Here is a 25,741-nt window from a genome sequence, read left to right on the forward strand (position 1 = left end):
TTGCGCAGCCCCTGCCTTCAGCCAGCCTCCCCTCCCGAAAGTCCCACCCCGCTGCTGGGGCGGGCACTGTTTGGCCCCGGAAATGCCCTCTGCCCTCCCTGAGCACGTGGTCTGCCATTTTCCTTGAACACAGCACTTTGTGACTTTGATGTGAGCTTCAAGCGCAGCCCCCTTTCCTGTCTTCACGTCAAGGAAATAGGTTGCGTTTCAGAGAAACCCGCTGGCAAGAGCACGCCCGACACCAGGCCTTCCGGCCGGGTCCCTGCCCTGCTCGGGCCCGGCGGCTGCCACTGGGCCATCCAGGTAAGTGGCTGTCCCTGGGCCTCTTGCCTGTGTCCTGCCACCATGGCCATCCCAGGGGGTTCTGGGGCACCTAGCAGAGGGTGAATAACCCCCCAAGTGAGAAACCCGAGCAGGGTGTGCCATCCGTAGCCTGTGTGTGCGAGGAGGGTGCTGAGCCCGCAGCGGCTCTCAGGCTGGGGGACCCACGTTGGCTTCCTAAGCTCCGATTCTTCATCTAGGGCCAGCGCTCTGTTGGTGTCGGGGACCAGACACCCCGCAGGTGGCCTATCTGCCCAGACATCATTGACACACCCCCAGGTAAGTGGTGCCCAGATGGAGCGGCGCTTGGCTGCTGTCCCAGGGTGTCCGTGTCTGGTGCGGGCCAGGACTGGGAGGCAGGAGGCCACTGGGGAGGACCGAGAGGGCAGCAGGACGGGGGCGGGTGGCGTCCAGCTGGAGAAGGAGGCGGACAGGGCCTGTGGCCACCGGGAGGGAAGCAGCTCTCCCTCCAGAGGGTCAGCCGGGCAGTGGTGTCGGGGGAACAGAGACGCCTGCCCAGTCTCGCGCCTGCTGGGCCCTGTCAGCGCTGTGTCCTGGCTCCAGCAAGCGGAGAAACCGCCAGAGACGGCAAATGTGTACTCTGGCCCCCGGGTTCTATGAATACAAGGCTCACCCAACAGGGCTGTGAACTTGAACAACAACATGCCGATGCTTCCCGTGAGGGGCCCAGTGCAGGCTGGAGCCTCTGGTAGGCAAGTTCAGGTTCAAGGGGGGGACCTAGAGAGGTGAAGGCGCAAAGCACTCAAGTTCTGCTCAGCGCTGTGTGACCTTGGCATGTTGCTTGGCCTCTCTGAGCCTCAGTTTGTGTGTCTGTTAAATGCAGATGCAAATATTGGCACCTAGTAGGTGCTCAGTTCCTGCCTGTTGGGTAAGAGCTGGGAAAGGTGTGTCCCAGGCAGGACAGAGTCTCAGCAGGAAGGAATGGGGGTCATGTGTCAACAGCTCACGATGAGTTTCATTACTCTTGTCTTGGCCAAGGCAGCAAACACACAGTAGGCACTTAATAAAACCTTGCTGAGAGATTAGGGTCAGGGACTCCCAGGATGGAAGGTCCTTAGGTGCCACCTGTGAAGGTTCTCCTCCTGCTGAATCCAGAGCTTCTCTTTCCTCTTCTGTCCTCCAGCCTCACCCCTGCAGCCCTGGTGGGGACCCTGGGCAGGCAGCTGGAGGGTGTAGACGGGCACACTCTGGGGCCAGGGGACCTGGTTTCATTTTCTGGCTCTTCCACTTACCAGCTGTGTGACTTTGGGCAAGTCACTCCACCTCTCTGTGCTTCAGGTTCCCCATCTACAAATCCTCCCCCGACAGAGTTCTCATGAGGATTAAGGAGTGAATATACCCAGGGTGCCTGGCACGTAGTGGGTGCTATGTTAGCATCTGCTATCATCCTAGTTACTATTACTAGCTCTGGGCAGACTCGGGTCTGGACTCCACCCCCCTGGGGGCTGCAGCGACTGGACCACTCCACGCTGCCCACTGCCTGCCCCACCAAGGAGCAGGGTTGAGGCAGTGGTTCTCATGCAGAGCCAGTTTTGCCTCCCCGGCCCCAGGGATGGCTGAGAGTGTCTGGAGATGTTCCCGGCCATGGCTCAGGGGCGTTGCTGGCGTCTAGCAGATATAGGCTGCCCAACATCCTACAAGGCCCAGGACAGCCCATGCCGACTCCTTGTCTCTACCCAACTCTGTCCTCCCAACTCACGCCACCTTTGTCCGTCTCCCTTTAACAGTTGGAGTCTGAGACCCAGAGAGGGTGTGCTCCCTGAGGAAGCCACACAGCTACTGGAGCCCGGGCAGTGGAGGTTGGGGCTGGGGGGCTGGCCCTGCTGTGTGGGGGCGGGGGGCATTGTTCAGTCAACAAACAGACACTTAGCCTGCAGAGTTTGGGGACCTGAACCCCAACTCTCCTACAGCCCAGCTCTCTAGGCCTTGACAGTCAAAGGCAGCTCAAATTTCAGTGACACTTGGGGCAGCCCGGGGTCTGTGGGGACGTGGGAGCCCCTGGGGACCCGGCTCGGAGCCGTGGATTCTGCCCTCCGCATGGACACTTGCTGGAGTGGTTAGTGCTGGCTGCCGGGCCACAGAGGCCTGGGTGAGAATCCTGCCTGCCGCTGGCAGGCTGCATGATTCTGAACGTGACGTTAAAGTCTCTGAGCCTCGGTTTCTCTAGCTGAGGAATGGGATGGCAGTTCTCATTGAGTGGAGTTGTGGCGAGGGTTAGATTCAACCGGCAATGCTCGTAAAAGGCCTGTACCGTCCTCAGCACAGAAGCTCTTGTGGCTGTTGTTACCCGTGTGACATGTTTATTGGGAGGAAGTTGTGGCTGCCATAGAAAACAAGAGAGCCCAGCCCCGTCTCGGGGAGCTCGGCCTGGTCAGAAACGGAGGAGCAAACAAATAGCTGCCTTCAGAGAGGACGGGGCCCTTGGGCGCGTAGTGGAGGCACCTGACCCAGGCCAGGGAGGGAGGGGTGGGAATCACGGAATGCTTCTGGGAGGAGGGGACAGTGGAGGGGCCGGAAGCTTGTGGGCAGGAGAGGGGTGTGGGCACTGCTCCGCGCAGAGGGACCAGCCTGTGCCCAGGCTCCTCCGGGTCGCCCTGTCCTCTCCCGGCATGGTTAGTGGAGAAGCCCCTGGGCCCAGCATTCACCCCTCTCCTACAGACGCCCCGTGGCCCCCATCCCTCGCAGGGCTGTCAGGTCCCAAGGGCAGCGGAGGTGTCCCCTCCCGTCACAGCAGACTGCAGCCCTTTTTAGGTAGCCCTAGCCGTGGCCTCCACACACTGTGAGCACGTATTGGGCACCTTTGTGCCTCCTGGTATAGGGAGGGGAAAAAGACAAAGCCTTCACTCTCACAGAGCTTACATTTTAGCAGAGATGAAAGTAACATGCCATCAAGTGGATACAGTATCACATTTTACATGGTGCGAAGCAGTGACCCGGGCCAGGGCGCTATTTTTATAGAGGGAGGTCGGGGAAGACCTCTTGGGGAGGCGACATTTAGGCAGAGACGTGAATGAAGTGGAGGATATTGGGGAAAGGGTGACGAGGCAGAGGGAACAGGCAGTGCAAAGGCCCTGAGGTTGCACCAGACCTGATTTGTTCAAGGGAACTGAACAAGTAACCTAAGGAGGCCCATGTGGCTGGAGGGGAGTGAGTGAGGACGGGGAGGTGACGGCCACATCATGCAAGGCCTGGAGGGCCACTCTCAGGACTTGAACTTTTACCCGGAGTGAAGCAGGAGCCCTAGAGGGCGGTGAGTAGAGAGAAGACCCTGGGCTTGGCGCTTGGCATGTCTCATCTCGTGGAATCCCTGCAATCCCCCAGTGATGGGCAGCTCTGCTGGCCCCACTTTCCAGACGAGGTCTGGCAAGCTTACTCACCGAGACCACGTGGCGGGTCCATGATCCCATGATTCGAGTCTGATCCCTGGTGTCAGGGAAAGCAGGTGAACGGCTAACTGCTGCCATTGTGGCTTAGCGGGTGCCCAGGCTGGCATTTTGCTGACAGACCAATGCTATGCTGCCACTGTGGGGGTGGGCACGGGGTCCCACCACGGCCTGGGATTTAGGAGCAGGAAGCATGGCCTCAGGGGGGACTTGGGGTCTCGGGGGAGGACTGGCAGTTCAGAGAGAGCCAGGAGCTGGAGTGGGAGCAGGCTGGTGGTGGGTCGGTAGGAGGAGGTGCGGGCAGCGAGGGCTGGCCCTGTTCCAGCAACGCCTTGGGTGGGGACGTGCCTGGCCTGCGGCTGGGGTGTCATGCAGAGCTCGTGCTGTGTCCACCCTCCCACCAGGTGCAGGGGGTTGGCGTGACCCTCCACAGCTTGACTGCCTCAGTCTCTCCTCTGGGTTGTCACCATGGGCATTTAATGGGAGGTTTTTTTTTTTTTTTTTGAGACAGAGTCTCGCTTTGTTGCCCAGGCTAGAGTGAGTGCCGTGGCATCAGCCTAGCTCACAGCAACCTCAAACTCCTGGGCTCAAGCGATCCTCCTGCCTCAGCCTCCCGAGTAGATGGGCCTACAGGCATGCACCACCATGCCCGGCTAATTTTATATATATATATTATTTGGCCAATTAATTTCTTTCTATTTATAGTAGAGACGGGGTCTCGCTCTTGCTCAGGCTGGTTTTGAACTCCTGACCTTGAGCAATCCACCTGCCTCGGCCTCCCAGAGTGCTAGGATTACAGGTGTGAGCCACCGCGCCCGGCCATGGGAGTTTTTTTTCCTGTTTTTTGAGACAGAGTCTCACCGTGTTGCCCGGGCTGGAGTGCCGTGGAGTCAGCCTAGCTCACAGCAACCTCAAACTCCTGGACTCAAGTGATCCTCCTGCCTCAGCCTCCCAAGTAGCTGGGAGGGACTACAGGCATGTGCCACCATGCCCGGATATTTTTTTCTATATATTTTTAGTTTTCCAGCTAATATCTTTCTATTTTTTAGTAGAGACTAGGGTCTTGCTCTTGCTCAGGCTGGTCTTGAACTCCTGACCTTGAGCGATGATCCTGCCTCAGCCCCTAGATTACTAGGATTATAGGTGTGAGCCACAGCGCCTGGCCTGATGGGGGCTTTTGATGGTCAGAGTTTGTTCTGGGAGCTGTAGACCATCGAGGCTCTGCTAAAATGTCTGTGGGAGTTACACAAGCTAAAGTGGGTTCTTCCATGCAGGTCTTCTCAGAGCCTTTAGTGTGCTTTCCACAGTGTTTGCAAACGTATTTGGCCCTTGACTCTTTTTTCCTTTGAAGTATGTTGTTTGAGGCCTCCAGTCTCTGTGGAACAGAAATAACTTAATGCTGCCTTTACCCAAAGGAGACCCTTGAACAGTGGAGTTCCAGGCAGATACTCTGACCAAAGGCTTCCTCCTCTTCCTCCCAGGGCCTGTGCTGTGACAACAGGGCTGGTGTCCCTCTCTGGCCTGATCCAGCAGCTGTGAACTCTGGGAAGGCCAAGTTCAGATCTCTGAACAGGGAGCCAGGAGGAGGCTGGGGCCGGCGGGGAGCTGGAGGCCAACAGACTGAGTCAGGGCTCCTGCCTGGTCCGACCTGGGCCTGGATAGAGCCCCCTGGGGCAGCCCTGCTGGGCCGGGCCTCATGGGTGTCTCCTGTGGGGCCACAGTGTGGTCTGGAAGCAGAGGTGGGTCAGGGCTCCCACCCCTCACTCCCCAGCCTTCCATCTTCTGCCTCCTTCTGCCCACCCTCCCTGGCCACCCCGGTGTCCCTGGCCACAGGGTCCCGGGGAACTTGGCCCATGTTTGACTAGCGAGGAGGGTACAGAAAGGCCCAGGCGGTGGGAGCGGGAGTGGGGCTTGCTGTTGCGTGTCCTTGCTGGCAGCGAGCGTGGGGGAGGCGCCTGCCTTGGGAGCCCTCCGCCTAGGGCTGAGGTGGCCAGCTACAGCTTGCAGCCCTGCACCCGCCTGGGGCCAGCGACCACCATCTCCTCTCTGCCCTAACCCACCTCCGGCTACCCAGGCTGCACCTGTGGCCACTGTGGGGCGGAGCTTCGCAAACTGTGTCGCGGAGAGTTTCCTGCCACAGCTTCCTGCCCCAGAGACCAGCTTCACTACCTCCTCCCCTCCCAAGGTCCCCGGACAAGCCCCACCTGGTTGCCGGGCCCTGTACCCTGACACTTTGTGGGCGCAGCTCCATGAGTCTGCGAGGACCAATGACCAGAGGCTGATCTGGGGACCTGGGGGGGGGGCAGAGGAGGGACGACCAGAGGCTGATCTGGGGACCTGGGGGGGGCAGAGGAGGGACGACCAGAGGCTGATCTGGGGACCTGGGGAGGCAGAGGAGGGATGACCAGAGGCTGATCTGGGGACCTGGGGGGGCAGAGGAGGGATGACCAGAGGCTGATCTGGGGACCTGGGGGGGCAGAGGAGGGATGACCAGAGGCTGATCTGGGGACCTGGGGGGGCAGAGGAGGGAAGACCAGAGGCTGACCTGGGGACCTGGCGGGGCAGAGGAGGGATGGGCGCTCTAAGTGGAGGGTGCCGTGTGAATGAAAGTAAGAAAGCGAATTCAAAGGAGGGCAAGTAGCACAGTGTGGCTGGAGCAGGGGACTGGGCAGTTTAGATGGAATGAGGAGGGCAGGAGGGAGCCTCAGTAGGGTCTTGAGCAAGTGGGGGGGGCCTCGGGAGGAGTTGCCTGGGAGCAGCTTGCAGACCTCAGAGCTCAGCTCATGTGGAAACAGTCTTTGGGGTTCAGCCAATCACAGATACCGTGTGAGATCTGAATCTCAGGTTGTATTAATAGAAACAGTTGGTTGGCGGAGATCAAAAGAGGTGATGCCAGCACAGAATGACCTCAGGCGAGAGATCTGGGCTCGGGGAGAGGTGGGCGTAGCAGCATGTGTAGCCACACACAGGATGACCCAAGCAAGGGGGCAGGGGCTGGGGAAGGAGAGAGAGCGCAGGAGCAGTCAGGGAAGGAGGCAAGCCAGACGGCTTGTTAAAGACCAGGGAGATCTGCAAGGCTCCAGCAGGAGGGAGGGGTCACCAGTGTCCGTCACTCAGGGGCCCCAGCTTTGAGGAGGGCACGGAGTGCTTGCCTGTGCCCACCACGTGGCGATACCAGTGCTGGAGAGTAGCCGGGGGTGGGGGCAGACTTGGAGGCTGGATGAGAGGGTGGGCGTCAGGGGAAAGGAGTGTGACAGCCCGTACCAACTTTCCCATTTCGGTTGTTACTTTCAGTGCCCAGTACGTCTGTACCTCCCAGCTCCTGTCCCCCCTTAATTAAACAAAATGAAGTGCAATTTACATACAGTAAAATTTATACACCATTTTAGTGAAAAATTCTGATTTGACAAATGCATACAGCTGAGAAACTACCGCCTCAATCAAGTGGTATAGATTATAGACTATTCCCCCAACCCCCTCGGACCCCTGGGCAGTCAGTCCCTCTACCCACCCCCAGGGCCACAGCCACTGATGTGATCTCCGTGCTGTGGGCTTGAGTGGGATCCCACGGCCTTTTGAGCCTGGCTTCTTTCAGTCAGCACGGTGCCTTGGCCATTCGTCCGTGTTATTGCATGTGTTAGTATTTTGTTCCGTTTTATTGCTGAGTAGTATTCCATTGTAGGTTTATCTGTTCATCTGTTGGGAAACAGTTAAGTTATAAATGTTCCTGTGTAAGCTTTGTGTGAATGTAAGTTTCCATTTCTTTAGGGTGACTAGCTAGGAGCCCTCCTGATTCTTTTTATTTTTTTTATTTTAAATTTTTACTATTATTTTTTTGAGACAGGGTTTTTTTTCTTACTCTGTTGCCCTGGGCGAGAGTGCCGAGGTGTCACCATAGCTCAAAGCAACCTCAAACTCCTGGGCTTCAGTGATCCTCCTGCCTCAGCCTCCCGAGCAGCTGGAACTATAAACGGATGCCACTATGCTTGACTAATTTTTCTATATTTTATACAGACGGGGTCTCACTCTTGCTCAGGCTGGTCTCAAACTCCTGACCTCAAGCAATCCTCCCACCTCGGCCTCCCAAAGTGCTAGGATTATAGGTATAAACCACTGCACCCAGCACTTCCTGATTTGTTTTTTAAACACTCTTATGGACTGGTGACCTGTTTCTCAAGGTAGGGACACAAATGCAGTCCCTTATTAATCTCTGGAACATCCGCCTGTCTGTAACTGTTGGGACATCCAGAACCCCCCTCAAGCCTCGCCTTCAGAATTGATCTGGTTAAAATGTAGATTCCTCCAGCTACCCTGACACAGACCTCACCTGATTCTCATTCCAGCATCTTCCTCTCGGCCACAGCGCCCATCCTTGCATGCCCCTGGACACCCCAGCAGACGCAGCCTTTCCCACGCCACAGAAACGTTCATTATACCCCCTGCTTACATTTGCATAACTAAAAAAGGCACTCAAAGACCCTTCCTCAAACTCAAACTTATACCCAGTGGCCTTGTTGGGCCCACCTTAGTAGAGAAATAACTAGTAACTGCTAAGGGGAGGTAATTTTTTTCAACATTATGTGAAAGCTTACAAATATACAGAAAATAGACTTAACTATACACCTATTATCCACCCCCTAGATTCTATAATTAACATTCTGATATATTTGTTTTATTACATATAGTTGATCATCATCATTTGTGGATTTTGTATTTGGAAATTCACCTACTTGCTAGAATTTACTTGTTCTTTTGGTTGTTGTTTATTTTTCTTTTGAGACAGTCTCACTCTCTTGCCTGGGCTAGAGTGCTGTGGCATCAGCCTAGCTCATGGCAACCTCAAACTCCTGGGCTCAACTGATCCTCCTATCTCAGCCTCCTGCGTAGCTGAGAGTACAGGCTCGAGCCACAGTGCCGGCTAATTTTTTGTTTCTATTTTTAGTTACCTGGCTATTTTTTTTTTCTTTCTATTTTTAACAGACACAGGGTGTTGCTCTTGCTCAGGCTGGTCTTGAACTCTTGAGCTCAAGCAATCCACCTGCCTCGGCCTCCCAGAGTGCTGGGGTTACAGGCGTGAGCCACCGTGCCTGGCGATTGCTAGAATTTATTCGTAACTCCAAAACTCATAAGGGGCTTTTGCCATCATTCACAGACATACACACAGTGGCAAAAATTTGAGTCACCCCATGCACATGTTCCCTCCAAGGTTGAACAAGGGGACCACTCTGACTTCTTGTTTCACCTCCCATACTATAAATAAGTGCCTTCTTCACAGTCTATTTGGTGTGACAGTTTTTGAATTGTTATGCTTTTTCTCTGTGATTTCAGTATATAAAATGGCCCCCAAATGTGCTGACGTGCTGCTTAGTGCTCCTGAGCACAAGAAGGCTGTGATGAGCCTCACAGAGAAAACGTGTTAGATAAGCTTATGGTTACAGTGCTGATGTCCGAGAGCTCAATGTTAATGAATCAACAATATATATTAAATAAGACACATTTAAACAAAACCACACAGAAACCAAGGTTACATAATGATCAGTTGATGAAAATGTTGTGAACAGTCTTGCAGGAACCTATTTCCTCCAGGGGCAATGGTTCAATATTTACTAATTCATTGTTTGCAGTGACTTTATAGAACTCCTGTGAATAACAACAATTGTCTATCTACCTGTCTCTCCATCCATCTATCCCTCTGTCTCTATCCATCCATCAATCAATGTTCGCACTCTGGGAGGCTGAGGTGGGAGGATTGCTCGAGGTCAGGAGTTCAAGACCAGCCTGAGCAAGATCGAGACCCTATTTCTACTAAAAAAAAAAAAAAAAAAAAAAGAAAAAGAAAAGAAAGAAAGAAATTAGCTAGACAACTAAAATATATAGAAAAGATTAGGCCGGGCGCGGTGGCTCACGCCTGTAATCCTAGCTCTTTGGGAGGCCGAGGCGGGCGGATTGCTCGAGGTCAGGAGTTCGAAACCAGCCTGAGCAAGAGTGAGACCCCGTCTCTACTATAAATAGAAAGAAATTAATTGGCCAACTAATATATATATATAAAATTAGCCGGGCATGGTGGTGCATGCCTGTAGTCCCAGCTACTCGGGAGGCTGAGGCAGAAGGATGGCTTGAGCCCAGGAGATTGAGGTTGCTGTGAGCTAGGCTGATGCCACGGCACTCACTCTAGCCTGGGCAACAAAGCAAGACTCTGTCTCAAAAAAAAAAAAAAAAAAAAAAAAAGAAAAAGAAAAAATTAGCCGGGCATGGTGGCACATGCCTGTAGTCCTAGCTATTTGGGAGGCTGAGGCAGCAGGATTGCTTGAGCCCAAGAGTTTGAGGTTGCTGTGAGCTAGGCTGATGCCATGGCACTCACTCTAGCCCTGGCAACAGAGTGAGATTCTGCCTCCCCCCAGCAAAAAAAAAAATCAATGTTCAGTGTTATTTTCTGGATGCCTTTCAAGGTAAATTGCAGTCATCAATACCCATAACACCTAAACACTTCTGCATGCAGATCATTAACTATGGTTTAATATTTTATGGATTTTGTTTATTGAGGGAGGGCAAATGCAACAAAATGAACAGATCTTAAGTGTACCTTCTAAGTTTTGATAAAAATCATACACCTGTGTGACAACCCCAAACCGGTGACTGCGGCAAACATCTCCATCCATGGAGGTTTATGAAGCCAAAGTTTGAAGCAAGCACAAATCCCAGAAGCATCTGTGACCTGTGCTCTCTAAAGAGGGATGTGGGAACTCAGTATTTAAGGGGAGCAGGCAGACAGAAAGAAAAAGGAGGAGGGGTGTGGCAGTGAGGCAAATGGTTACATTCTTGCTAGACTTTAGATAATGCCCAGAAAATCTACATTTTACATAAGATAAGGTGAATGTTAGAAAAGGGGAGTAAAGGAAGAATCAATTATGTAGATGTCCCTGGGTAGGTGGAAGGATGATTGCTCTTGTCTCTGTTCTGCACCTGGGCAGATAAACTTGTAATAAAGTTACAACTTGCAAATCCTTGTTTATGGGAGGCCAGCAAAGACTTTCCTTCTGAATGGTCTGTGGGGCAGTCCCTGTAGATACCTGAGGCCTTTTACCTTTCCCAGCCAGACCTGGGGATCTGGCTAATGCAAAATGTTAGTAACAGCTACTCATTTGGAAGGTGCTGCATGACTCAGTCTCCAGCCCTGACCTTCCTTTTTGCATAAGGCATTGGCGGCGGGGGGGGGGGGGGGGGGGGGTCCAGAGATTTTCATTTTCCTCTATGTGTTAACCTAATCCCTATCAAGAAATAGGGCATCACAATCACCCCAGAAATTTGAAGGTAGACAATTTTAAGTTATCCATCTTAGCAGACACCTACCTAAATATCTTTAATTCCTCCTCCTCCTGATCACGTTTGTTTTGTTTAATAGCTGTATCAAAGTTCACTGTGGAGTTAAACCCTAATGTTTTTAACCAATTCCCTGCTGATGGATATACATTAGCTTATGCTTTGTAGAAACTGGTCAACAAAAGCAGAGGGGCAGGGCCAGGGGAACTGCTAAGTCTGAGGCAAAAGAATCAATGGAAGGCAGTGGGGGAGGGCTAATGGAGTGAGGCTCCTTTGATGGGCAAAACTTGTTCCAGCTGCCTCAGGGCCTTTGCACTTGCTGTTCCCTCTGCGGGAGGGATAGGCTCCTTCCTGTGCTTTTTGAAAAGTTGCTCCTCCACATCCTTCAAATCTTGACTCAAGTGCTAGATAGAGAAAGTGACCTCAGAGAAAGTGACCACTGTAGCTACAGCGACCTCTTCTCTCTCTTAATATGGCTCTACTTACTTTTTTTTTTTATAATCTTGACCTCAATCTTAGCGTGCTATCTCCAGGAGGGGGGGGGGGACCATGCCTGCCTTATGCATCCATATTCCTAGCACTGCGCCTGAAAAGCAATAAGAATCTGACACGTGTTTGGGAAATGAGTGGATGATTCCAGGTGCTGGTGTGTGGGGACCAGGGCGGTATCAGGGCGTCCAGAGGGGAGTTGGGACTCCTCGATACATGCCCAGCAAGCTGCAGCTCCTTTCCGAGTTGCCTGTGGCATGAAGCAGGCTCTGCACGATCCATCGGCAGGCGGAGGCCCTGACATGCCTCCCATCCCCGTCTGAACCCGCAGGGTTTGGCGAGGTGCAGGGGCGCGCAACCCGCGCGGGGCAGCGGCGGCGATGCCGGACCCCGCGGCGCACCTGCCCTTCTTCTACGGCAGCATCTCGCGCGCGGAGGCCGAGGATCACCTGAAGCTGGCGGGCATGGCCGACGGGCTCTTCCTGCTGCGCCAGTGCCTGCGCTCGCTGGGCGGCTACGTGCTGTCGCTGGTGCACGACGTGCGCTTCCACCACTTTCCCATCGAGCGCCAGCTCAACGGCACTTACGCCATCGCTGGCGGTAAAGCGCACTGTGGCCCCGCCGAGCTCTGCGAGTTCTACTCGCGCGACCCCGACGGGCTGCCCTGCAACCTGCGCAAGCCGTGCAACCGGCCGTCCGGCCTGGAGCCGCAGCCAGGGGTCTTCGACAGCCTGCGCGACGCCATGGTGCGCGACTACGTGCGCCAGACGTGGAAGCTGGAGGTGAGAGCGCGGGGCCTGGAGGGGAGGGCCCGGAGAGGGCCGTGGGGGGACCCGGGGTTTCTGCGGAAGAGGGAGAGGTCGTCTTCACCAGCCTGTCCCATTTGGAATCTGGAGGGGTGCGGACCTGGTTGGGGACAGCACCTGGGAGGAGCCCTTGGAGGCAGGGGCTCCGTAGTGGCTGTGGTGGCCGTCACCTTCCACAGCCTGCCCCACGCTGTGCGCGTGACTATGCCGCACAGGAAGGCGGAGGGCTCACTGGGCCTGCAGAGGGCGAGGCTTGGACTGGGGTCAGGGCCGGAGAGGATGGTGCGCGAGGCGAGGGTGCACCCTCGTGCAGGGCGGCCTGTGGGACGATGGCTGCAGTCTTATTTAGCTCGCACACCGACGCCACGGCAGTGCCCAGCTACCTACCTCGCATCTTCAAGCTGGAAATGCGCTTGGGCGGGGCTGGCGGGTGGGGCCTGAGGCCGGGTTCCTCCCTGGATGGATTGGGGAGGGGACTATGGGGACCGCGGAGGCTGTCCTCAACAGTCTGCAGGACGCACCCTAGGGGCGCCTGGGTGGGATGGGGGGTCTTATGGGACTGGGCAGTCAAGAGGATCCTGGAGCTGGAAGGGCGTTCTTGTGGCAACGTACACTCGCCCCTCCTTCCCTAGGGCGAGGCGCTGGAACAGGCCATCATCAGCCAGGCGCCCCAGGTGGAAAAGCTCATTGCTACAACGGCCCACGAGCGGATGCCCTGGTACCACAGCAGCCTGACGCGCGAGGAGGCCGAGCGCAAGCTGTACTCGGGGGCGCAGACGGACGGCAAGTTCCTGTACGTGGGGCCTGGAGCCTGGGGCTTGGGCGCGGCGAGGACTCGGGCAGACCTGAGCGCGCAGTGCGGGTGGGCGGCGAGGGGCGCGCCAGTGCTCACACGTGCACAGGGGCTTTTACAGGGGAAGATGGGGCCGGTGACTAGGACAGCCTCCGCAATGGTCGGCCTGGGTTGGAATCCAGCGTCTGCCACCAACTGGCTGTGGACCTTGGGCAAGTAGCTGAACTTGCCTGCCTTCGACATGTACCCAATACCTACTGTGTGCCAGCCACTGATGACATGGCAGTGGACCAGACAGACACAAGTGCCTGTCCTCGTGGGGCAGGTAGAAAAAAAAGAATCAATAAAATATGGACTACGGCAGGTAATGGTTAGGGCTGTGTGTGTGCAGCGGGGGGAGGACGGTGGGATGATTTTAGGTTAAGAGGCCAGAGGCAGCATTACTGAGAAGCCGACACTTGAGTAAAGAACCGCAGGAGGTGAGAAGTGAGCGGAACAACTTTCAGGTGGAAGGGTGTTCCTGGCAAACAGATGGCCGGTGCACAGACCAGGCGGCAGGGATTTATTTGGTGTATTCCAGAGACATAGAGGAGGCCAGTGTGCTGGAGCTGAGTTGGTGAGGACGGCAGTGGGAGGAGGGGAGGGCAGGGAGGTGACCCTGGGAGGGTGTTGAAGCAGTCCCTCTAGCTGTCCTGTAGCCGACGGCGGTACCTACCCCGGAGCTGTTACAAGGATGACATTTGTGTAAAGCGATAGTATGGTATCTGGCATACATGAAAAATGCATTCAGTGTTAGCTCTTTTTGTTCTTTTTATTTTTGTCCTCCACTACTGTGACTCTCAATTAGCTCTTATTATATGTGGGTGAATATGTGTTCGTGAGTTTATTATTGTGAAAGAATCTCTAAAACTATTTTAAAAACTCTTTTGGGTGTTTGAAAGCCCTCCTGGGGCTGCTGCTTTCTGGCTTGGACACAGGTTCTATCATGTAACACATGTCATCTTGATGTCAGCTGAGGTCACTCTGGCCTTCAGTTGTAGAGAAGCCTGGTGCCTGCCTTTCTCCAGTGACCTCAGGAAGTCCAGTATCCTCCCCCAAGAAATCTGCGGGGACAGTTCCTGGGGCCTCCCTTCCCACGAGAGCTTCTTGGCTGAGACTCTGCCCAGTGGAATCCTCGCTGTCACCTGCCTCTCCTAGGGCTGTTCCCTCTCCTGGGGCCAACCCACTGGAGGAAATGGCCACTTTCCTTGATTTCGGCGCCTGTGTGAGGCCGACGCACATTGCTACTGGTCTCCCACAAGATGCACTTCCCTCCCCAAGACTCTGTTGTTGGCTGATAAAATAATGTTTTCACCCTACCTTACAGATTTATTCTGTAAGTTGGAGTGAAGTTTCCAAGGCTTCCGAGGGGCTCCTGAATGCATGCCTCAGATAATGCACAGCTGCGAGGATGGCTTTTGAACAACTTAACACAGGGCTGTTTTCTCCAAGAAGAAGCCTTTGCATTAGTGGCAATTAGCCTCGCTATGGAACAAACCACCCCAAGAATTTTTGGCTCAAAACAACAGTTTATTACTTCTCATCATTCCGTGAGCCCCTGAGCAGTTCTTCTGGTTGGGGTCAGCTGGGCTGGGACTGAGCAGGTTGGGATGGCCAAGCTCGCGTGACTGGCTGTTGGCTCAGTGTCTTGGGGACGAGCCGGCTGTAGCGCAGTCGTCATGCCTCGGGCCAGCCTGGGCTCGTTCACGTGGCGGTGGTGGCAGGGTTCCCAAGAACAGCCAGAGAGGCATGTTCCAGTATGTGGATGCTTTTCAAGCCTCTGTTTGTGTAATGTCCCTGAGGTCCTATTGGTCAAAGCAAGTCACATGGCCAAAACCAAAGTCACTGTGGGATTGTGGACTCCTCGAGGGAGGGGAATGAAGGCAGAGCTGTTTGTGTAAACAGATTGTCATGGGGTTTGGATTAGGGGGTCACATTCAAGGTTTGGGCAGCTCAGGCATGGACGTGTGGCCTTTCCTTCCTTTGGACTGTCAGCTTGAGCCAGGACCTGCCCCTGGTGCCTCTGGAGGCTGCATCTTCCAGTGCGTGGCGATGGCTGGCCACATGCTCCCCACCCCCGGTGTGACACTTGCTAAGACGCTGCTAACATTCGGTCCCACGTCTCACACATATCCATAACCCAGTCGCCCATGTGCATGTTACTCCTGAAAGTCCAGGGGCTCCCCCCGAGCTGGACACAGCAAAGGGAGATTCTACAGCTCTTCCTACTGATGGAGCCAATTCTTTCTCCTGTCTCTGCTTTCTCCTTCATAAAAATGCAAACCCTTCTTCCTTTGATGTTACAGTTTGGGTTTCTTCTTTGGTTTCCCCTCAAGTCCCCAGCGTAGCTTTTCAGCCCCCCAGTCTCTGCCTCTTCTGTCCTGGTTTTCCACTTTTCTCCTCTCCTTCCCTCCCTCCCCCTGACTTTCTTCCCCATGCTGGACTCACACATACACGTGGAGATAATGACCCCCCCCCCACTCCAGTGGTTTTAAAAACTCCCCCCAGATTCCCTAAGGGCTCCTGGCAGTATGGAAGCATTCTAGGGGTGGGGGAAGTGAGTGAAAGATGAGCACGTGGGATTCTGAGGCTGCAATCTGGCTTCAACGACAGCAGAGGCTCAGCTTTGATCTGTTTCCTATCTTAGGCTTCCAAGTAGGATATGATGTTCTACAAAGAATTTGGCTGCTCGAAGGAAAAGTTTGCAAACTTTTTGCATAACACAGCAGAGTGTATGACAGGCTTTGGGTTAACCACTCTGGTGAGATAAGAGGAATCTCAGGAAAACCAGGGAGACTTTGAGCAGCTGTGGATGCTTTGGGCATCAAACTGGCTTGATGTCTCCAAGGCAAATAGGGCCAGTGTTGGTGGTGGGGAGGTGCAGGTGGGACAGCCAGGCTCTGGGCACAGCAGAGAGATGGAGGCTGGCAGTGACATCTGCAAGCAGTTGGAATAGTAGCATTATGAACAGTGACTTATTCCAGGGAAATTTCAAGAGACCAGGAGCAGCTACCAGGAGCTGGACTCCTGGAAAATTAGACAAGGCATGCTGTGGACAGAAATTATTTATAGATTCTTCTTGTGGTTCCTGTAGTCAATGACTGCTTTCTCAGCATGTGGTTAGTTAGGGGTTAAAGTCAAAGCTGTAGCAACAGACTCCCACGTGGGGTGGAGTGAGAGCAACATCCTGGTAGATCATGATGGGTGGGGCATACTCAGAGCTGGTTAGGGTGTGATGGAAAGACACATGTCACTCAGGCTTAGAAATAAGATCAGGACCACACTTACTGCTGAGCATGGGTCAGAGCTGCTGAAGAATGGAGGGAAATGTATCTATCTAAGGCTGTGTGCAGCAAATATTGGCTTTATTTTGCAATTGGCTGCATTTTGGGGTATTAGTTTATTCACTGTGAAAACAAACTTAATCCTTGGAAAAGGCCTTCAAGAGTACATTTTCCAGTGTTTCTTAACCTCTTCTGGATCACAGATCCCTTTGGGAATCCCACTGAAGCTAAGCCCCTTCCACAACCCCAAAACATATTTACCCCAAAGACTTTGCAGACAGTTATACAAGATCATGGTTGGTCCTGAACCTCACCCTCAGAGCCCTTTTTAGGTCAAGAATCTCTGATTTAGTCCAGTTCTCTCATTTTACACATGAGGAAACTGAGGCACAGAGAGAATAAGCAACTTGCTCAGGGTTACACAGGTAATTTGTGACAGAGCTGGTGTCAGTCATAGGTAGCAATTACCTGTAGAATCAGAAATGGGTTTGGATCCTGGCTCCCTCTCTTACCAACTGTGCAATTTAGATAAGAGATGTAATCTTGTGCTTCAGTTTCCTCATCTGCAAAATGGGGATAATAATAGTCCCTACACAGTGGAGAGTGCTGTGAAGATTGTAGGACAGATATGTGAAGAATTTAGAGCCAATATATTAATAAATGGTAGCTATTATTTTTATCGCTACTATCAAGTTCTATATATTATTTTAAGAGTGAAGATACAAGTTGATTTCTTAGCCTATCCCTCTAGCTCAAGTGCAAGTGAACAAAGAACTGCCACCACCTAGTGGTTTTTTGGTAAATAAAGTAGAATTTGTGGCAACAAAGCATATATGGTGATAACACCAATGTCTTAGCCTGTGTGGGTATTATCCAGGAATCAGTGGCTGATCTTTTATGAACTCACATGTCTCCAAACAGAGTGTATCAGTTACTCATTGCTGTATAACAAACCACCCTGAAGTGTAGAGGCAAAACAATAGTCATTTATTCACTCTTGATTTGCTTGGCAATTTGGCTGATTTGGTTGGCAATTTGGCCTGAGTTCAGCTGGGTGATTATTCTGCTGGTTTCTTGAGCTCACTCATGTGGCCACAGGCCAACCGGATGGTCTATGATGGCTTCTCTTACATGAGTGGCAGTTGGCAGGCTGGGGTGCCTTGGTCCTCTTCTATGTGGTGTCTCTGGTGGGCTAGTAGGACTCATTTCCTTGGTGGTTGCAAGGCTGCCAGGAAAAGCAAGAGAGGGCAGGCAGGCCTCAGTGCTCAAGCATTTTTCAAGCCTCTGCCATGTCATGTTTACTAATGTCTTATTAGCCAAAGCAAGTCACATGGTTGATCCTTTATTCAGGGGATAGACACATGCACAATGGATGGGAAGAGCTGCCTGATATTGTGGCTGTTTCTTCCCCCAGTATTCCACACAGAAATTTAAATAAACAAAAAAGCAAGAAATTATTAGTTCCAGAATAAAGAATGAAAGAGATGGACAAAGCAAAAGAGGAGAGAAGAGGGGAGGGGAGGAGGCTTGCTGTTTGCTGAAAAGCAGCTTGGTGTTGAGTTTCTGTTGACAGTTTAAAACTCAAGATTGTGACCCTCAGGAGGAATTCTTATGTCTCAAAAGACAACTACTCACTGGAGACCATAACCTCCAGGCTAGCCTGCTAGTCTAGTGATGGAAGTGATTTTCTCTCTGTGGGATGTTTGTGTTTCCTAGTTTATTGTGGGGTTCTCCTCCTTGCCCTTTGGTGCTCCCCCATCACCCCCACCCTGACTTCCTGTATCTCCACGTATCCCCGGGCTGCTGTGGGCTAGCCTGGGAACTACACCACCCTTCACTGTGTTGTTCTTTGGGGAATATGCTGTTGAGGAATGAAAGGGATGGTCACAGCTGCCCCTCACTCAGGGGCTATTTCCCTGTTCCTTTGGCCTAAGGAAGGGCCTGATTGCAAGGGGGGCCCACATCTGTCTTGCTCACTACCCTATCCCTGCCCTCGGAATAGGGCCTGGACCGTGGTCTACACTCGGTAGATATCTGTCCAGTGAATGTACATCCCTGGACAGGGCACTTTGGAGGGGTTTGCACATTGGAGGGCCCACTTGCAGGCCATCAGTTCCTGAGATTCGTGGTCAGTGCCTCCAACTGCCATAGCTCTGAGAACCCCAGGGCCAGCCGCCCTTTCTTCTCCACTGGAAATCTACACTGAACCCCGGAATAGAGCCTCATGCTAGTGACTCAAAACAATACTGTTTTGTGATAGACGTTGACTGGTTGCACCATGGGATTTCATGCAAGGGTGCCAGTGTCTGAATAAATTGTCCTGTGTGTGTGTGCGTGTACGTGTGTGTACTCAGGGCTGGTGGGAATGGCCGGACACATTCTCACCACACAAAGGCACCAGCTTGGAGGAACTCAATTCCCATCATAGACATGGAAGATTTCTATATTTATTTTGACAGATTTTTAGCAGAAGGTATCTCATTCTGTCAAAGGCCAGTCTATTATGATTATTGGTTGGTCTATTGTGATGAAAAGGTGACTTGTTCTGATTTGCACAAAGGTGTCCTGTGAGCTGGTCATGGAGTTGTACTTTCCTGTGTGGGTCTTTGCATAGAAATGGCTTTCTCTCCCCAAGAGAACGGTCTTAAGTCCCCCTGTTGAAGGCTGTGTGCCATAGAAGACCAAGTATTCCTTCATGGTTGGCCAAGTATGTGGCCGAGTGTACCCCTTGTTGGCTGAGAGGCCCCGTGGATGACTGTGTCCCCCAGTAGATGGCAGGTGTCTGGCCATGGGCAGCCAAGTATTCCACCGTGGGGGGCATGGTGTTTCCACCCACCATGGCCAAGCTCTCATGGGTGGCTGAGTGATCACGCAGGGCTCAGTGTCGCTGTGGGTAGTCAAATATCCCCCTGTGAATGGCCGCCTGTCTGCCCTTGGACGACTGTGCGTCTCCCTGTGAACATGGCGGTGGCCCTCCCGCCCCTGCCTCACCCACCAGCCGCTTACCAGTGGTCTGGAGGCTGAGTGGGGCCTGGCCTCAGCCTCCCCAGTCCTGCTGCTTTTCCATGGGGCTCTAGGGTGCAGAACCCACTGGTGTGTGTGTGTGTGTATGAGAAACTGAGGCACAGGAGGGCCCCGGGTGGCTGCTGGGTGACATCCCTGCCCTGCCTCTCCAGGCTGAGGCCCCGGAAGGAGCAGGGCACGTATGCCCTGTCCCTGGTCTACGGGAAGACTGTGTACCACTACCTCATCAGCCAGGACAAGGCGGGCAAGTACTGCATTCCTGAGGGGACCAAGTTTGACACGCTCTGGCAGGTAGGCCACCGGCACATCCTGTCCTGGGAGAGACGCTGTGCTTAGCCGGGGCTCTCGGGCTCCTGGGGAGAGAGGAGCCCCTGCCAGCCGCCCGCTCCCCACAGCTGGTGGAGTATCTGAAGCTGAAGGCCGACGGGCTCATCTACTGCCTGAAGGAGGTGTGTCCCAACTCCAGCGCCACCTCAGGTGCGTGGGCAGGCAGGGTGCGCGGGCAGCGGGGCTGCTGGAGACCCACCCCGACCCTCACTGCCCCTTCTCTCCCCAGAGGCCGCTGCTCCCACGCTCCCAGCCCACCCCTCCACCTTCACCCAGGTGAGTCAGCCGCTCCGCAGAGTTGGGGGCTCAGGTGGAGCTGGGTGGGTGTGCTCCCCGGGGAGGCTGGGAGGGAGGGCGGGGTGCTTTGGAGGGGAAGGGGGTCTCCTGGGAGGGGCTGGGTGCCCCTAGCTCGGCCTTGCTGACTGTTGTTGACCCTGTGACCTTTAGCCTCAGAGACGGGTTGACACCCTCAACTCAGATGGATACACCCCGGAACCAGGTGAGCTGGCAGAGGTGGGTGTGCGTGGGGCCCCTGCCAGGCTCAGAGCAGGGTCCCTGGCCAGGCTGTGGCGTTTCACGGGGACTATGTGGGTGGCTGACCTGGCTTGCCCCTGTGCCCACACACACCCACACCCGTCACGCATGCCTGTGTGTGCGTGCGTCCCAGGGCTGCTGACACACAGTGGGTACAGCTGGCCACTCCCAGGGCTCCCTGTGCACAGACACAGGTTTGTTGAGCACCTACTGTGTGCCGGTCATGTTCCAAGGTCACTGTGTGTGAGCTCATTGCCATCCTCCTGACACGCCACACGAAGTGGTTTTGGTGCTTACTCTGGTTTACAGACCAGAAGGAAGGGAAGCCGCCGTCTGAGGTCCTGCAGCCGCGCGGGGGTGGAGGCGGGATTTGAGCCCAGGCAGACAGGCACGTTCCTAGAGCACTGTGCTGTGGGCGCTCATGTTTCCCACGTGTGCAGAGAACACACGTCGTTACACGTGCACCCAGATGCTCACCTTCCGAGGCCTTGTAATCGTGGCTGCATGTGCATACGTAGACACAGGCAGGCCCAGCATAGGTGTACACGTGTGACTACGCACACGCACACCACAGCTGGCACACTAACGATGACACATGGATACTGATGCATTTGCCTCTATAGTCTACTTGTACATGGCTTCACAGGGCACCCACAGCTGTGACCAGGAGTGTGTGCAAGTGCATGCATGTGAACACACACATGAACATGCATGTGCACCCATGTGCTGTGCATGCTCCCAGGGAACACACCCTTGTCTGGTGCACAAGCCTTGTGGGGGCTGAGGCTGCCTTCCCCCCGCCCCGTTCCCCTGCCCCTCCCTGCCCCTGACCTGGGAGTGCATGGCTGTGTGTGCCCAGCCCGCCTAGCGTCCCCAGGCAAACAGCGGCCAATGCCCATGGACACAAGCGTGTACGAGAGCCCCTACAGCGACCCCGAGGAGCTCAAGGACAAGAAGCTCTTCCTGAAGCGCGAGAACCTCCTCATAGCCGACATAGAACTTGGCTGTGGCAACTTCGGCTCAGTGCGCCAGGGCGTCTACCGCATGCGCAAGTACGGCTGCCCTGCTGTGGGGGCAGGTGGGGGCGCCGCTGTGTGGGGTGGAGGGGAGCGGCCCCCCAGGCTGTGGGGTGGGAGCTGGATGTCTGCTGTCTCACGGCAGCGTGCACGGGAAACAAACCCTGGGATAGGACATTGCACACTGCAGGATTCCTGGAGGGAGCTTGGGGACACCTGGGCCAGGAGAGCTTGGCTGAGTGCAGACGCCCATTCCAGGGCCCTGACCCTGCATCGAAGGGCCACGACATGGGCTGCCCTGGGGAGCAGTTCTGGATAAAGCAGTTGTTTTCAGTGCTGGGTGGTTCCGGTGAGGGACTTGGCAGCGAGCTGTCCTCAGTGGAGTCTCCTTGCAGCCGGGGTGGGGGCATGAGCTACAGCACCCGCCAGGCAGCTCAGGGAGGAAGAAACACGGCGGGTGGGCAGGCAGGGCTGAGCTCACCCACACGCCTCCCTCTCGGGGCCCTGCGCCGGGGCAGGAAGCAGATCGACGTGGCCATCAAGGTGCTGAAGCAGGGCACGGAGAAGACGGACAAGGATGAGATGATGCGCGAGGCTCAGATCATGCACCAGCTGGACAACCCCTACATCGTGCGGCTCATCGGCGTCTGCCAGGCCGAGGCCCTCATGCTGGTCATGGAGATGGCGGGCAGCGGGCCCCTGCACAAGTTCCTGCTGGGAAAGAGGCGAGTCCCTGGGGCCGGGCCACGGGTGGCGGGGGCCTCCGGGCAGGGCGGACACACACTCACTCCTGGGAACATGCCCACGCTGGGTCCCGTGTGCGCAAGCCGGTGCACAACACTCCGTGTCCTTGCACTTATTTTTACATCTTCCCGGACACCTGGGACACTCGCCCACGCCCCGCACCCTCCGACACCCACGCTCGCGAGGCAGAGCTGCTCACCCTCAGTTTCCCCATTCGTACCACCTCGGAGATGGCAGGAGCTACCTCAGGGCGTCTTGTGAGGATTAAATAAGCTGACACCTGTAATGCTCCCGGAAGAGCGTCTGGCCCTGCCAGTGACGGCTTCGTAGCTGTTAGCTCTGTCATTCACGGCCACCCAGGGCCACACCCAGAGCCACACCCAGAGCCACATTCAGGGCCACACTCAGGGCCCACGGGGTGCTGCCTGTCATTGACTGTCTGGAAACTAACGCAGGGGCAGCAAAACCACGTTGTTTTGTGCTGCATGGTTTTACATTTTTAAAAAGTTAAAAATACCAGAACCCAAAACAAAGAATATGTGACAGAGACCCTATGTGGCCTGAAAAGGCTAAATCATTTGCTATCTGGCCCTTCACTGAACATTTTTGCAGTTTCATTTGTGTTCCCTCATGCCCCAAACTCTCCCCCTAACAGACACGGATTTTTGGGCTGGCCGCGGCACAGTTTTGCCGACGCCCACGCTCTCGCTGGTGCACACGCCTGCCCGGTGCGGCCCGGCGCGTGCATTCAGTTGTTGGACGGGTATTTATATTGGGCAGTTTCTCTGTGGCAGGAACTGTCACTAGCACTTGGGATTAATCAGCAAACGAGAGAGGGAAAGCTCCTTGCCTTGCATTCGGGGTGGAGAGGAGGCCATGATCATCCTGGTGAAATCTGGAGTGTGGCGGAAGATGGTGCTGTGGAAATGAGAATACCGCCGCCCGGGAGGGTCGAGAGAGTGGGGGCGGCAGTGCAGGGAGCAGGGGACATTTGAGCAAACGGAGGGAGGCCACCAAGCACAGGTGAGGGGAGAGCACTCCCGGCACAGGGCACAGCCAGTGCAAAGGCCCTGCCTGGTGTGGGGCAGGTTGCGCGGGTTCTTGTGGGCTGCAAGGGGGACCTGGACTTTTACCCCGAGTGAGGGGGAGCCTGGGAGCTGTGAGCAGAGGAGGGGCAGAACGGCCCACTCTGGTCCAGGTGGAGGGTGACGGCGCTGCCTGTGTCAGGGTGGCAGAAGCAGAGGTGGGACGAAGTGGGGTCCCGGAGAGAATCTGAAGGCAGAGCTGCCAGGCTGTGCGGGCAGATTGGCTGTGAGAGAGAGGAGCAGAGGGCAGTGCCACGGAAGGTCAGAGCTGCTGGAGAAGATGGCGTCAGGGAGCCAGGCGTGTGCGTGGAGCCCATGACACCCCGAAGGCACCCCACGGGTGTAGGCAGAGGTGTACAACTGGGAACGTGGCCTATGCGTGACACAGTCTTGAGACTGGGCGAGGGCAGGGATTTTGCCTGCTTTGTTCACGGCTCTCCCCAGCCCCATGCCCAGCACGTGGCAGGTGCTCGGTGGGCGTGTGTTGAGCATGTGGTGATGTGGCCTGTGCTCAGCTGGGTCAGAGAAGAGGGCTTTGATCCCTGGGAACCTGAGCGGTCTTCTCCCTGCCCTGTCCCCTCTGCCCCAGGGAGGAGATCCCCGTCAGCAACGTGGCCGAGCTGCTGCACCAGGTGTCCATGGGGATGAAGTACCTGGAGGAGAAGAACTTCGTGCACCGCGACCTGGCTGCCCGCAACGTCCTGCTGGTCAACCGGCACTACGCCAAGATCAGCGACTTCGGCCTCTCCAAGGCGCTGGGTGCCGACGACAGCTACTACACCGTAAGCCCTGCCCCAGCGGTGCCCAGGTGGATGGGGTGGCTGGGTGGAGGGTCCCTGAGCCCTACCCTGGTAGCGTCTCCCCTCCCCAGGCCCGCTCAGCGGGGAAGTGGCCGCTGAAGTGGTACGCGCCTGAGTGCATCAACTTCCGCAAGTTCTCCAGCCGCAGTGACGTCTGGAGCTACGGGGTCACCATGTGGGAGGCCTTGTCCTATGGCCAGAAGCCCTACAAGGCAGGTGGCAGAGACAGGCAGGTGGCGGGCGGGGCAAGGTGGGAGGGAGCCCTGGTGGCTCACACGTGCCTCATCCTCATCTGAGCAGAAGATGAAGGGCCCGGAGGTCTTGGCCTTCATCCAGCAAGGCAATCGGATGGAGTGCCCCCCGGAGTGTCCGCCCGAACTGTACAAGCTCATGAGCGACTGCTGGACCTACGAGTGAGTGCCAGGCGGGAGGGGACCCAGTGGAACAACACCTGGGCCTGGGGCAGGGGGTCCTGGTGCCCCAATCAGTGGGTGTCAACATAGCTCTACCCAGTGTCATCCCACCCAGAGCCCCTCACTCAGCTCATGGCCTTTCCAGCATGCAATACCTTAGTCTCCCACGGCATGCTCAGCTGCCCAACACCCTGGCCCTACGGTGGGCAGCAGCCTGCCATCCTGCCTGTGGACGTGCTCTGGCATTTACAACCTCGGCCCCACAGTGAACACTCAGCACACGGAGCCCGCAATTCTCAGACAAGTCCGTACTTTGCTAACCGGACTATGACACCGGTACTCAGGGCGTGGGATAATTCTCCAGTAGCCAACACCTCAGGGCCCCACCAGCCAGCACTCAACCCCAGTACTCAGCGTGTCCAGCGCCCACGTCCGTGTGGTTGAAGCCTCACACATGGACATCCGACTCCTAACCCCGTCAAGAGCCCAACTCCCCATCAGACGACAGGCAACACGCACCCCAACCAGCTGGCGCCCTACGCTGGCCGTGCGATGTGTGGACACTCCGACTGCCTGACACTTAGGACACTGGGGCTGAGACACCCCAGTCGATCAGTCCATCCTTCTCCAAGGTGCATTGATCCGGCTTCTGTCAGGAAACACCCGGTGCACCAACACCCAGTACCCAAAGAGCCCAGCACCCAGCACGGCACACGGGTGTCCCCCCCACAGGACAATTAACACCCCAGGTCCCCCCAGCAAAACCCACCATGGTACTCCATCCAGCCTTCTGTTCGGTTAGGAGCACACACTTCCACCCGTGTGATCCCATGCTGAGCGCACGAATGCCCTGGCCCTGGCACGTACTCATACTTCAGCATTCAGTGTCCCAGTTCCCCATGGTCGATAGTTGTCACTTTGAAACCCAATCAAGTCAATTCCCTAAGTCCTCTGTGGTCAGCACTACCTGGTTATGGTGACATCCCGTATGTCAGCAGCGACACCCAAGTTCCAAGAGGCCTTTCCGATGTCCCACCACCCCGGCAGCCGAGTCCCACCGCCCTGCTGTAGCTGGGTCCTGGGGTGCAGTGCCTCAGTGGCTGGATCTACCCCGCAGGTGGGAGGATCGCCCAGACTTCCAGACGGTGGAGCAGCGCATGCGGGCCTGCTACTACAGCTTGGCCAGCAAGGCCGAGGCGCCCCAGCCGTGTGCACAGGGCGCGGAGGCTGTCTGCGCCTGAGCTGCGGCCGCCCAGGGCCTGTGGACCCCACACCGGCTTTTCATCCTCTGCCCTCTGCCTGTCCCAGGCCCCGAGTCTGGCAGGGGTCAGCTCAGTGCCTC

The 25,741-nt window shown here is 55.4% G+C and overlaps 1 protein-coding gene across 2 annotated transcripts; it reads left to right on the top strand.

Moving 5' to 3' along the window:
* ZAP70 (zeta chain of T cell receptor associated protein kinase 70) lies at positions 1–25,741 on the top strand. Of its 2 annotated transcripts, XM_012786959.3 has the most exons (14): positions 34–303; positions 522–600; positions 11,866–12,316; positions 12,973–13,133; positions 19,633–19,771; positions 19,876–19,957; positions 20,037–20,083; positions 20,255–20,306; positions 21,201–21,393; positions 21,876–22,082; positions 23,776–23,968; positions 24,058–24,198; positions 24,287–24,399; positions 25,517–25,741. In XM_012786959.3, exons 3-14 carry the CDS (start codon positions 11,915–11,917, stop codon positions 25,638–25,640), a joined length of 1,854 nt encoding a protein of 617 aa, XP_012642413.1. In that variant the 5' UTR covers positions 34–303; positions 522–600; positions 11,866–11,914; the 3' UTR covers positions 25,641–25,741. The 2 variants fall into 2 exon arrangements, with proteins under 2 accessions (XP_075857122.1, XP_012642413.1); XM_076001007.1 differs by lacking the exons at positions 522–600; positions 23,776–23,968; positions 24,058–24,198; positions 24,287–24,399; positions 25,517–25,741 and having other exon boundaries at positions 1–303; positions 21,876–22,387.

The sequence above is a fragment of the Microcebus murinus genome, chromosome 3, assembly GCF_040939455.1.
Source record: "Microcebus murinus isolate Inina chromosome 3, M.murinus_Inina_mat1.0, whole genome shotgun sequence".
NCBI classification, from domain to species: domain Eukaryota; kingdom Metazoa; phylum Chordata; class Mammalia; order Primates; family Cheirogaleidae; genus Microcebus; species Microcebus murinus.

Excerpts from the sequence above, each read along its gene's own strand:
- ZAP70 (XM_012786959.3), top strand. The coding sequence starts at position 11,915 with ATGCCGGACCCCGCGGCGCACCTGCCCTTCTTCTACGGCAGCATCTCG. Across the intron at positions 20,084-20,254 it reads ACCCCTCCACCTTCACCCAG|CCTCAGAGACGGGTTGACAC; the intron begins GTGAGTCAGCCG and ends TGTGACCTTTAG. Across the intron at positions 20,307-21,200 it reads TGGATACACCCCGGAACCAG|CCCGCCTAGCGTCCCCAGGC; the intron begins GTGAGCTGGCAG and ends GTGTGTGCCCAG.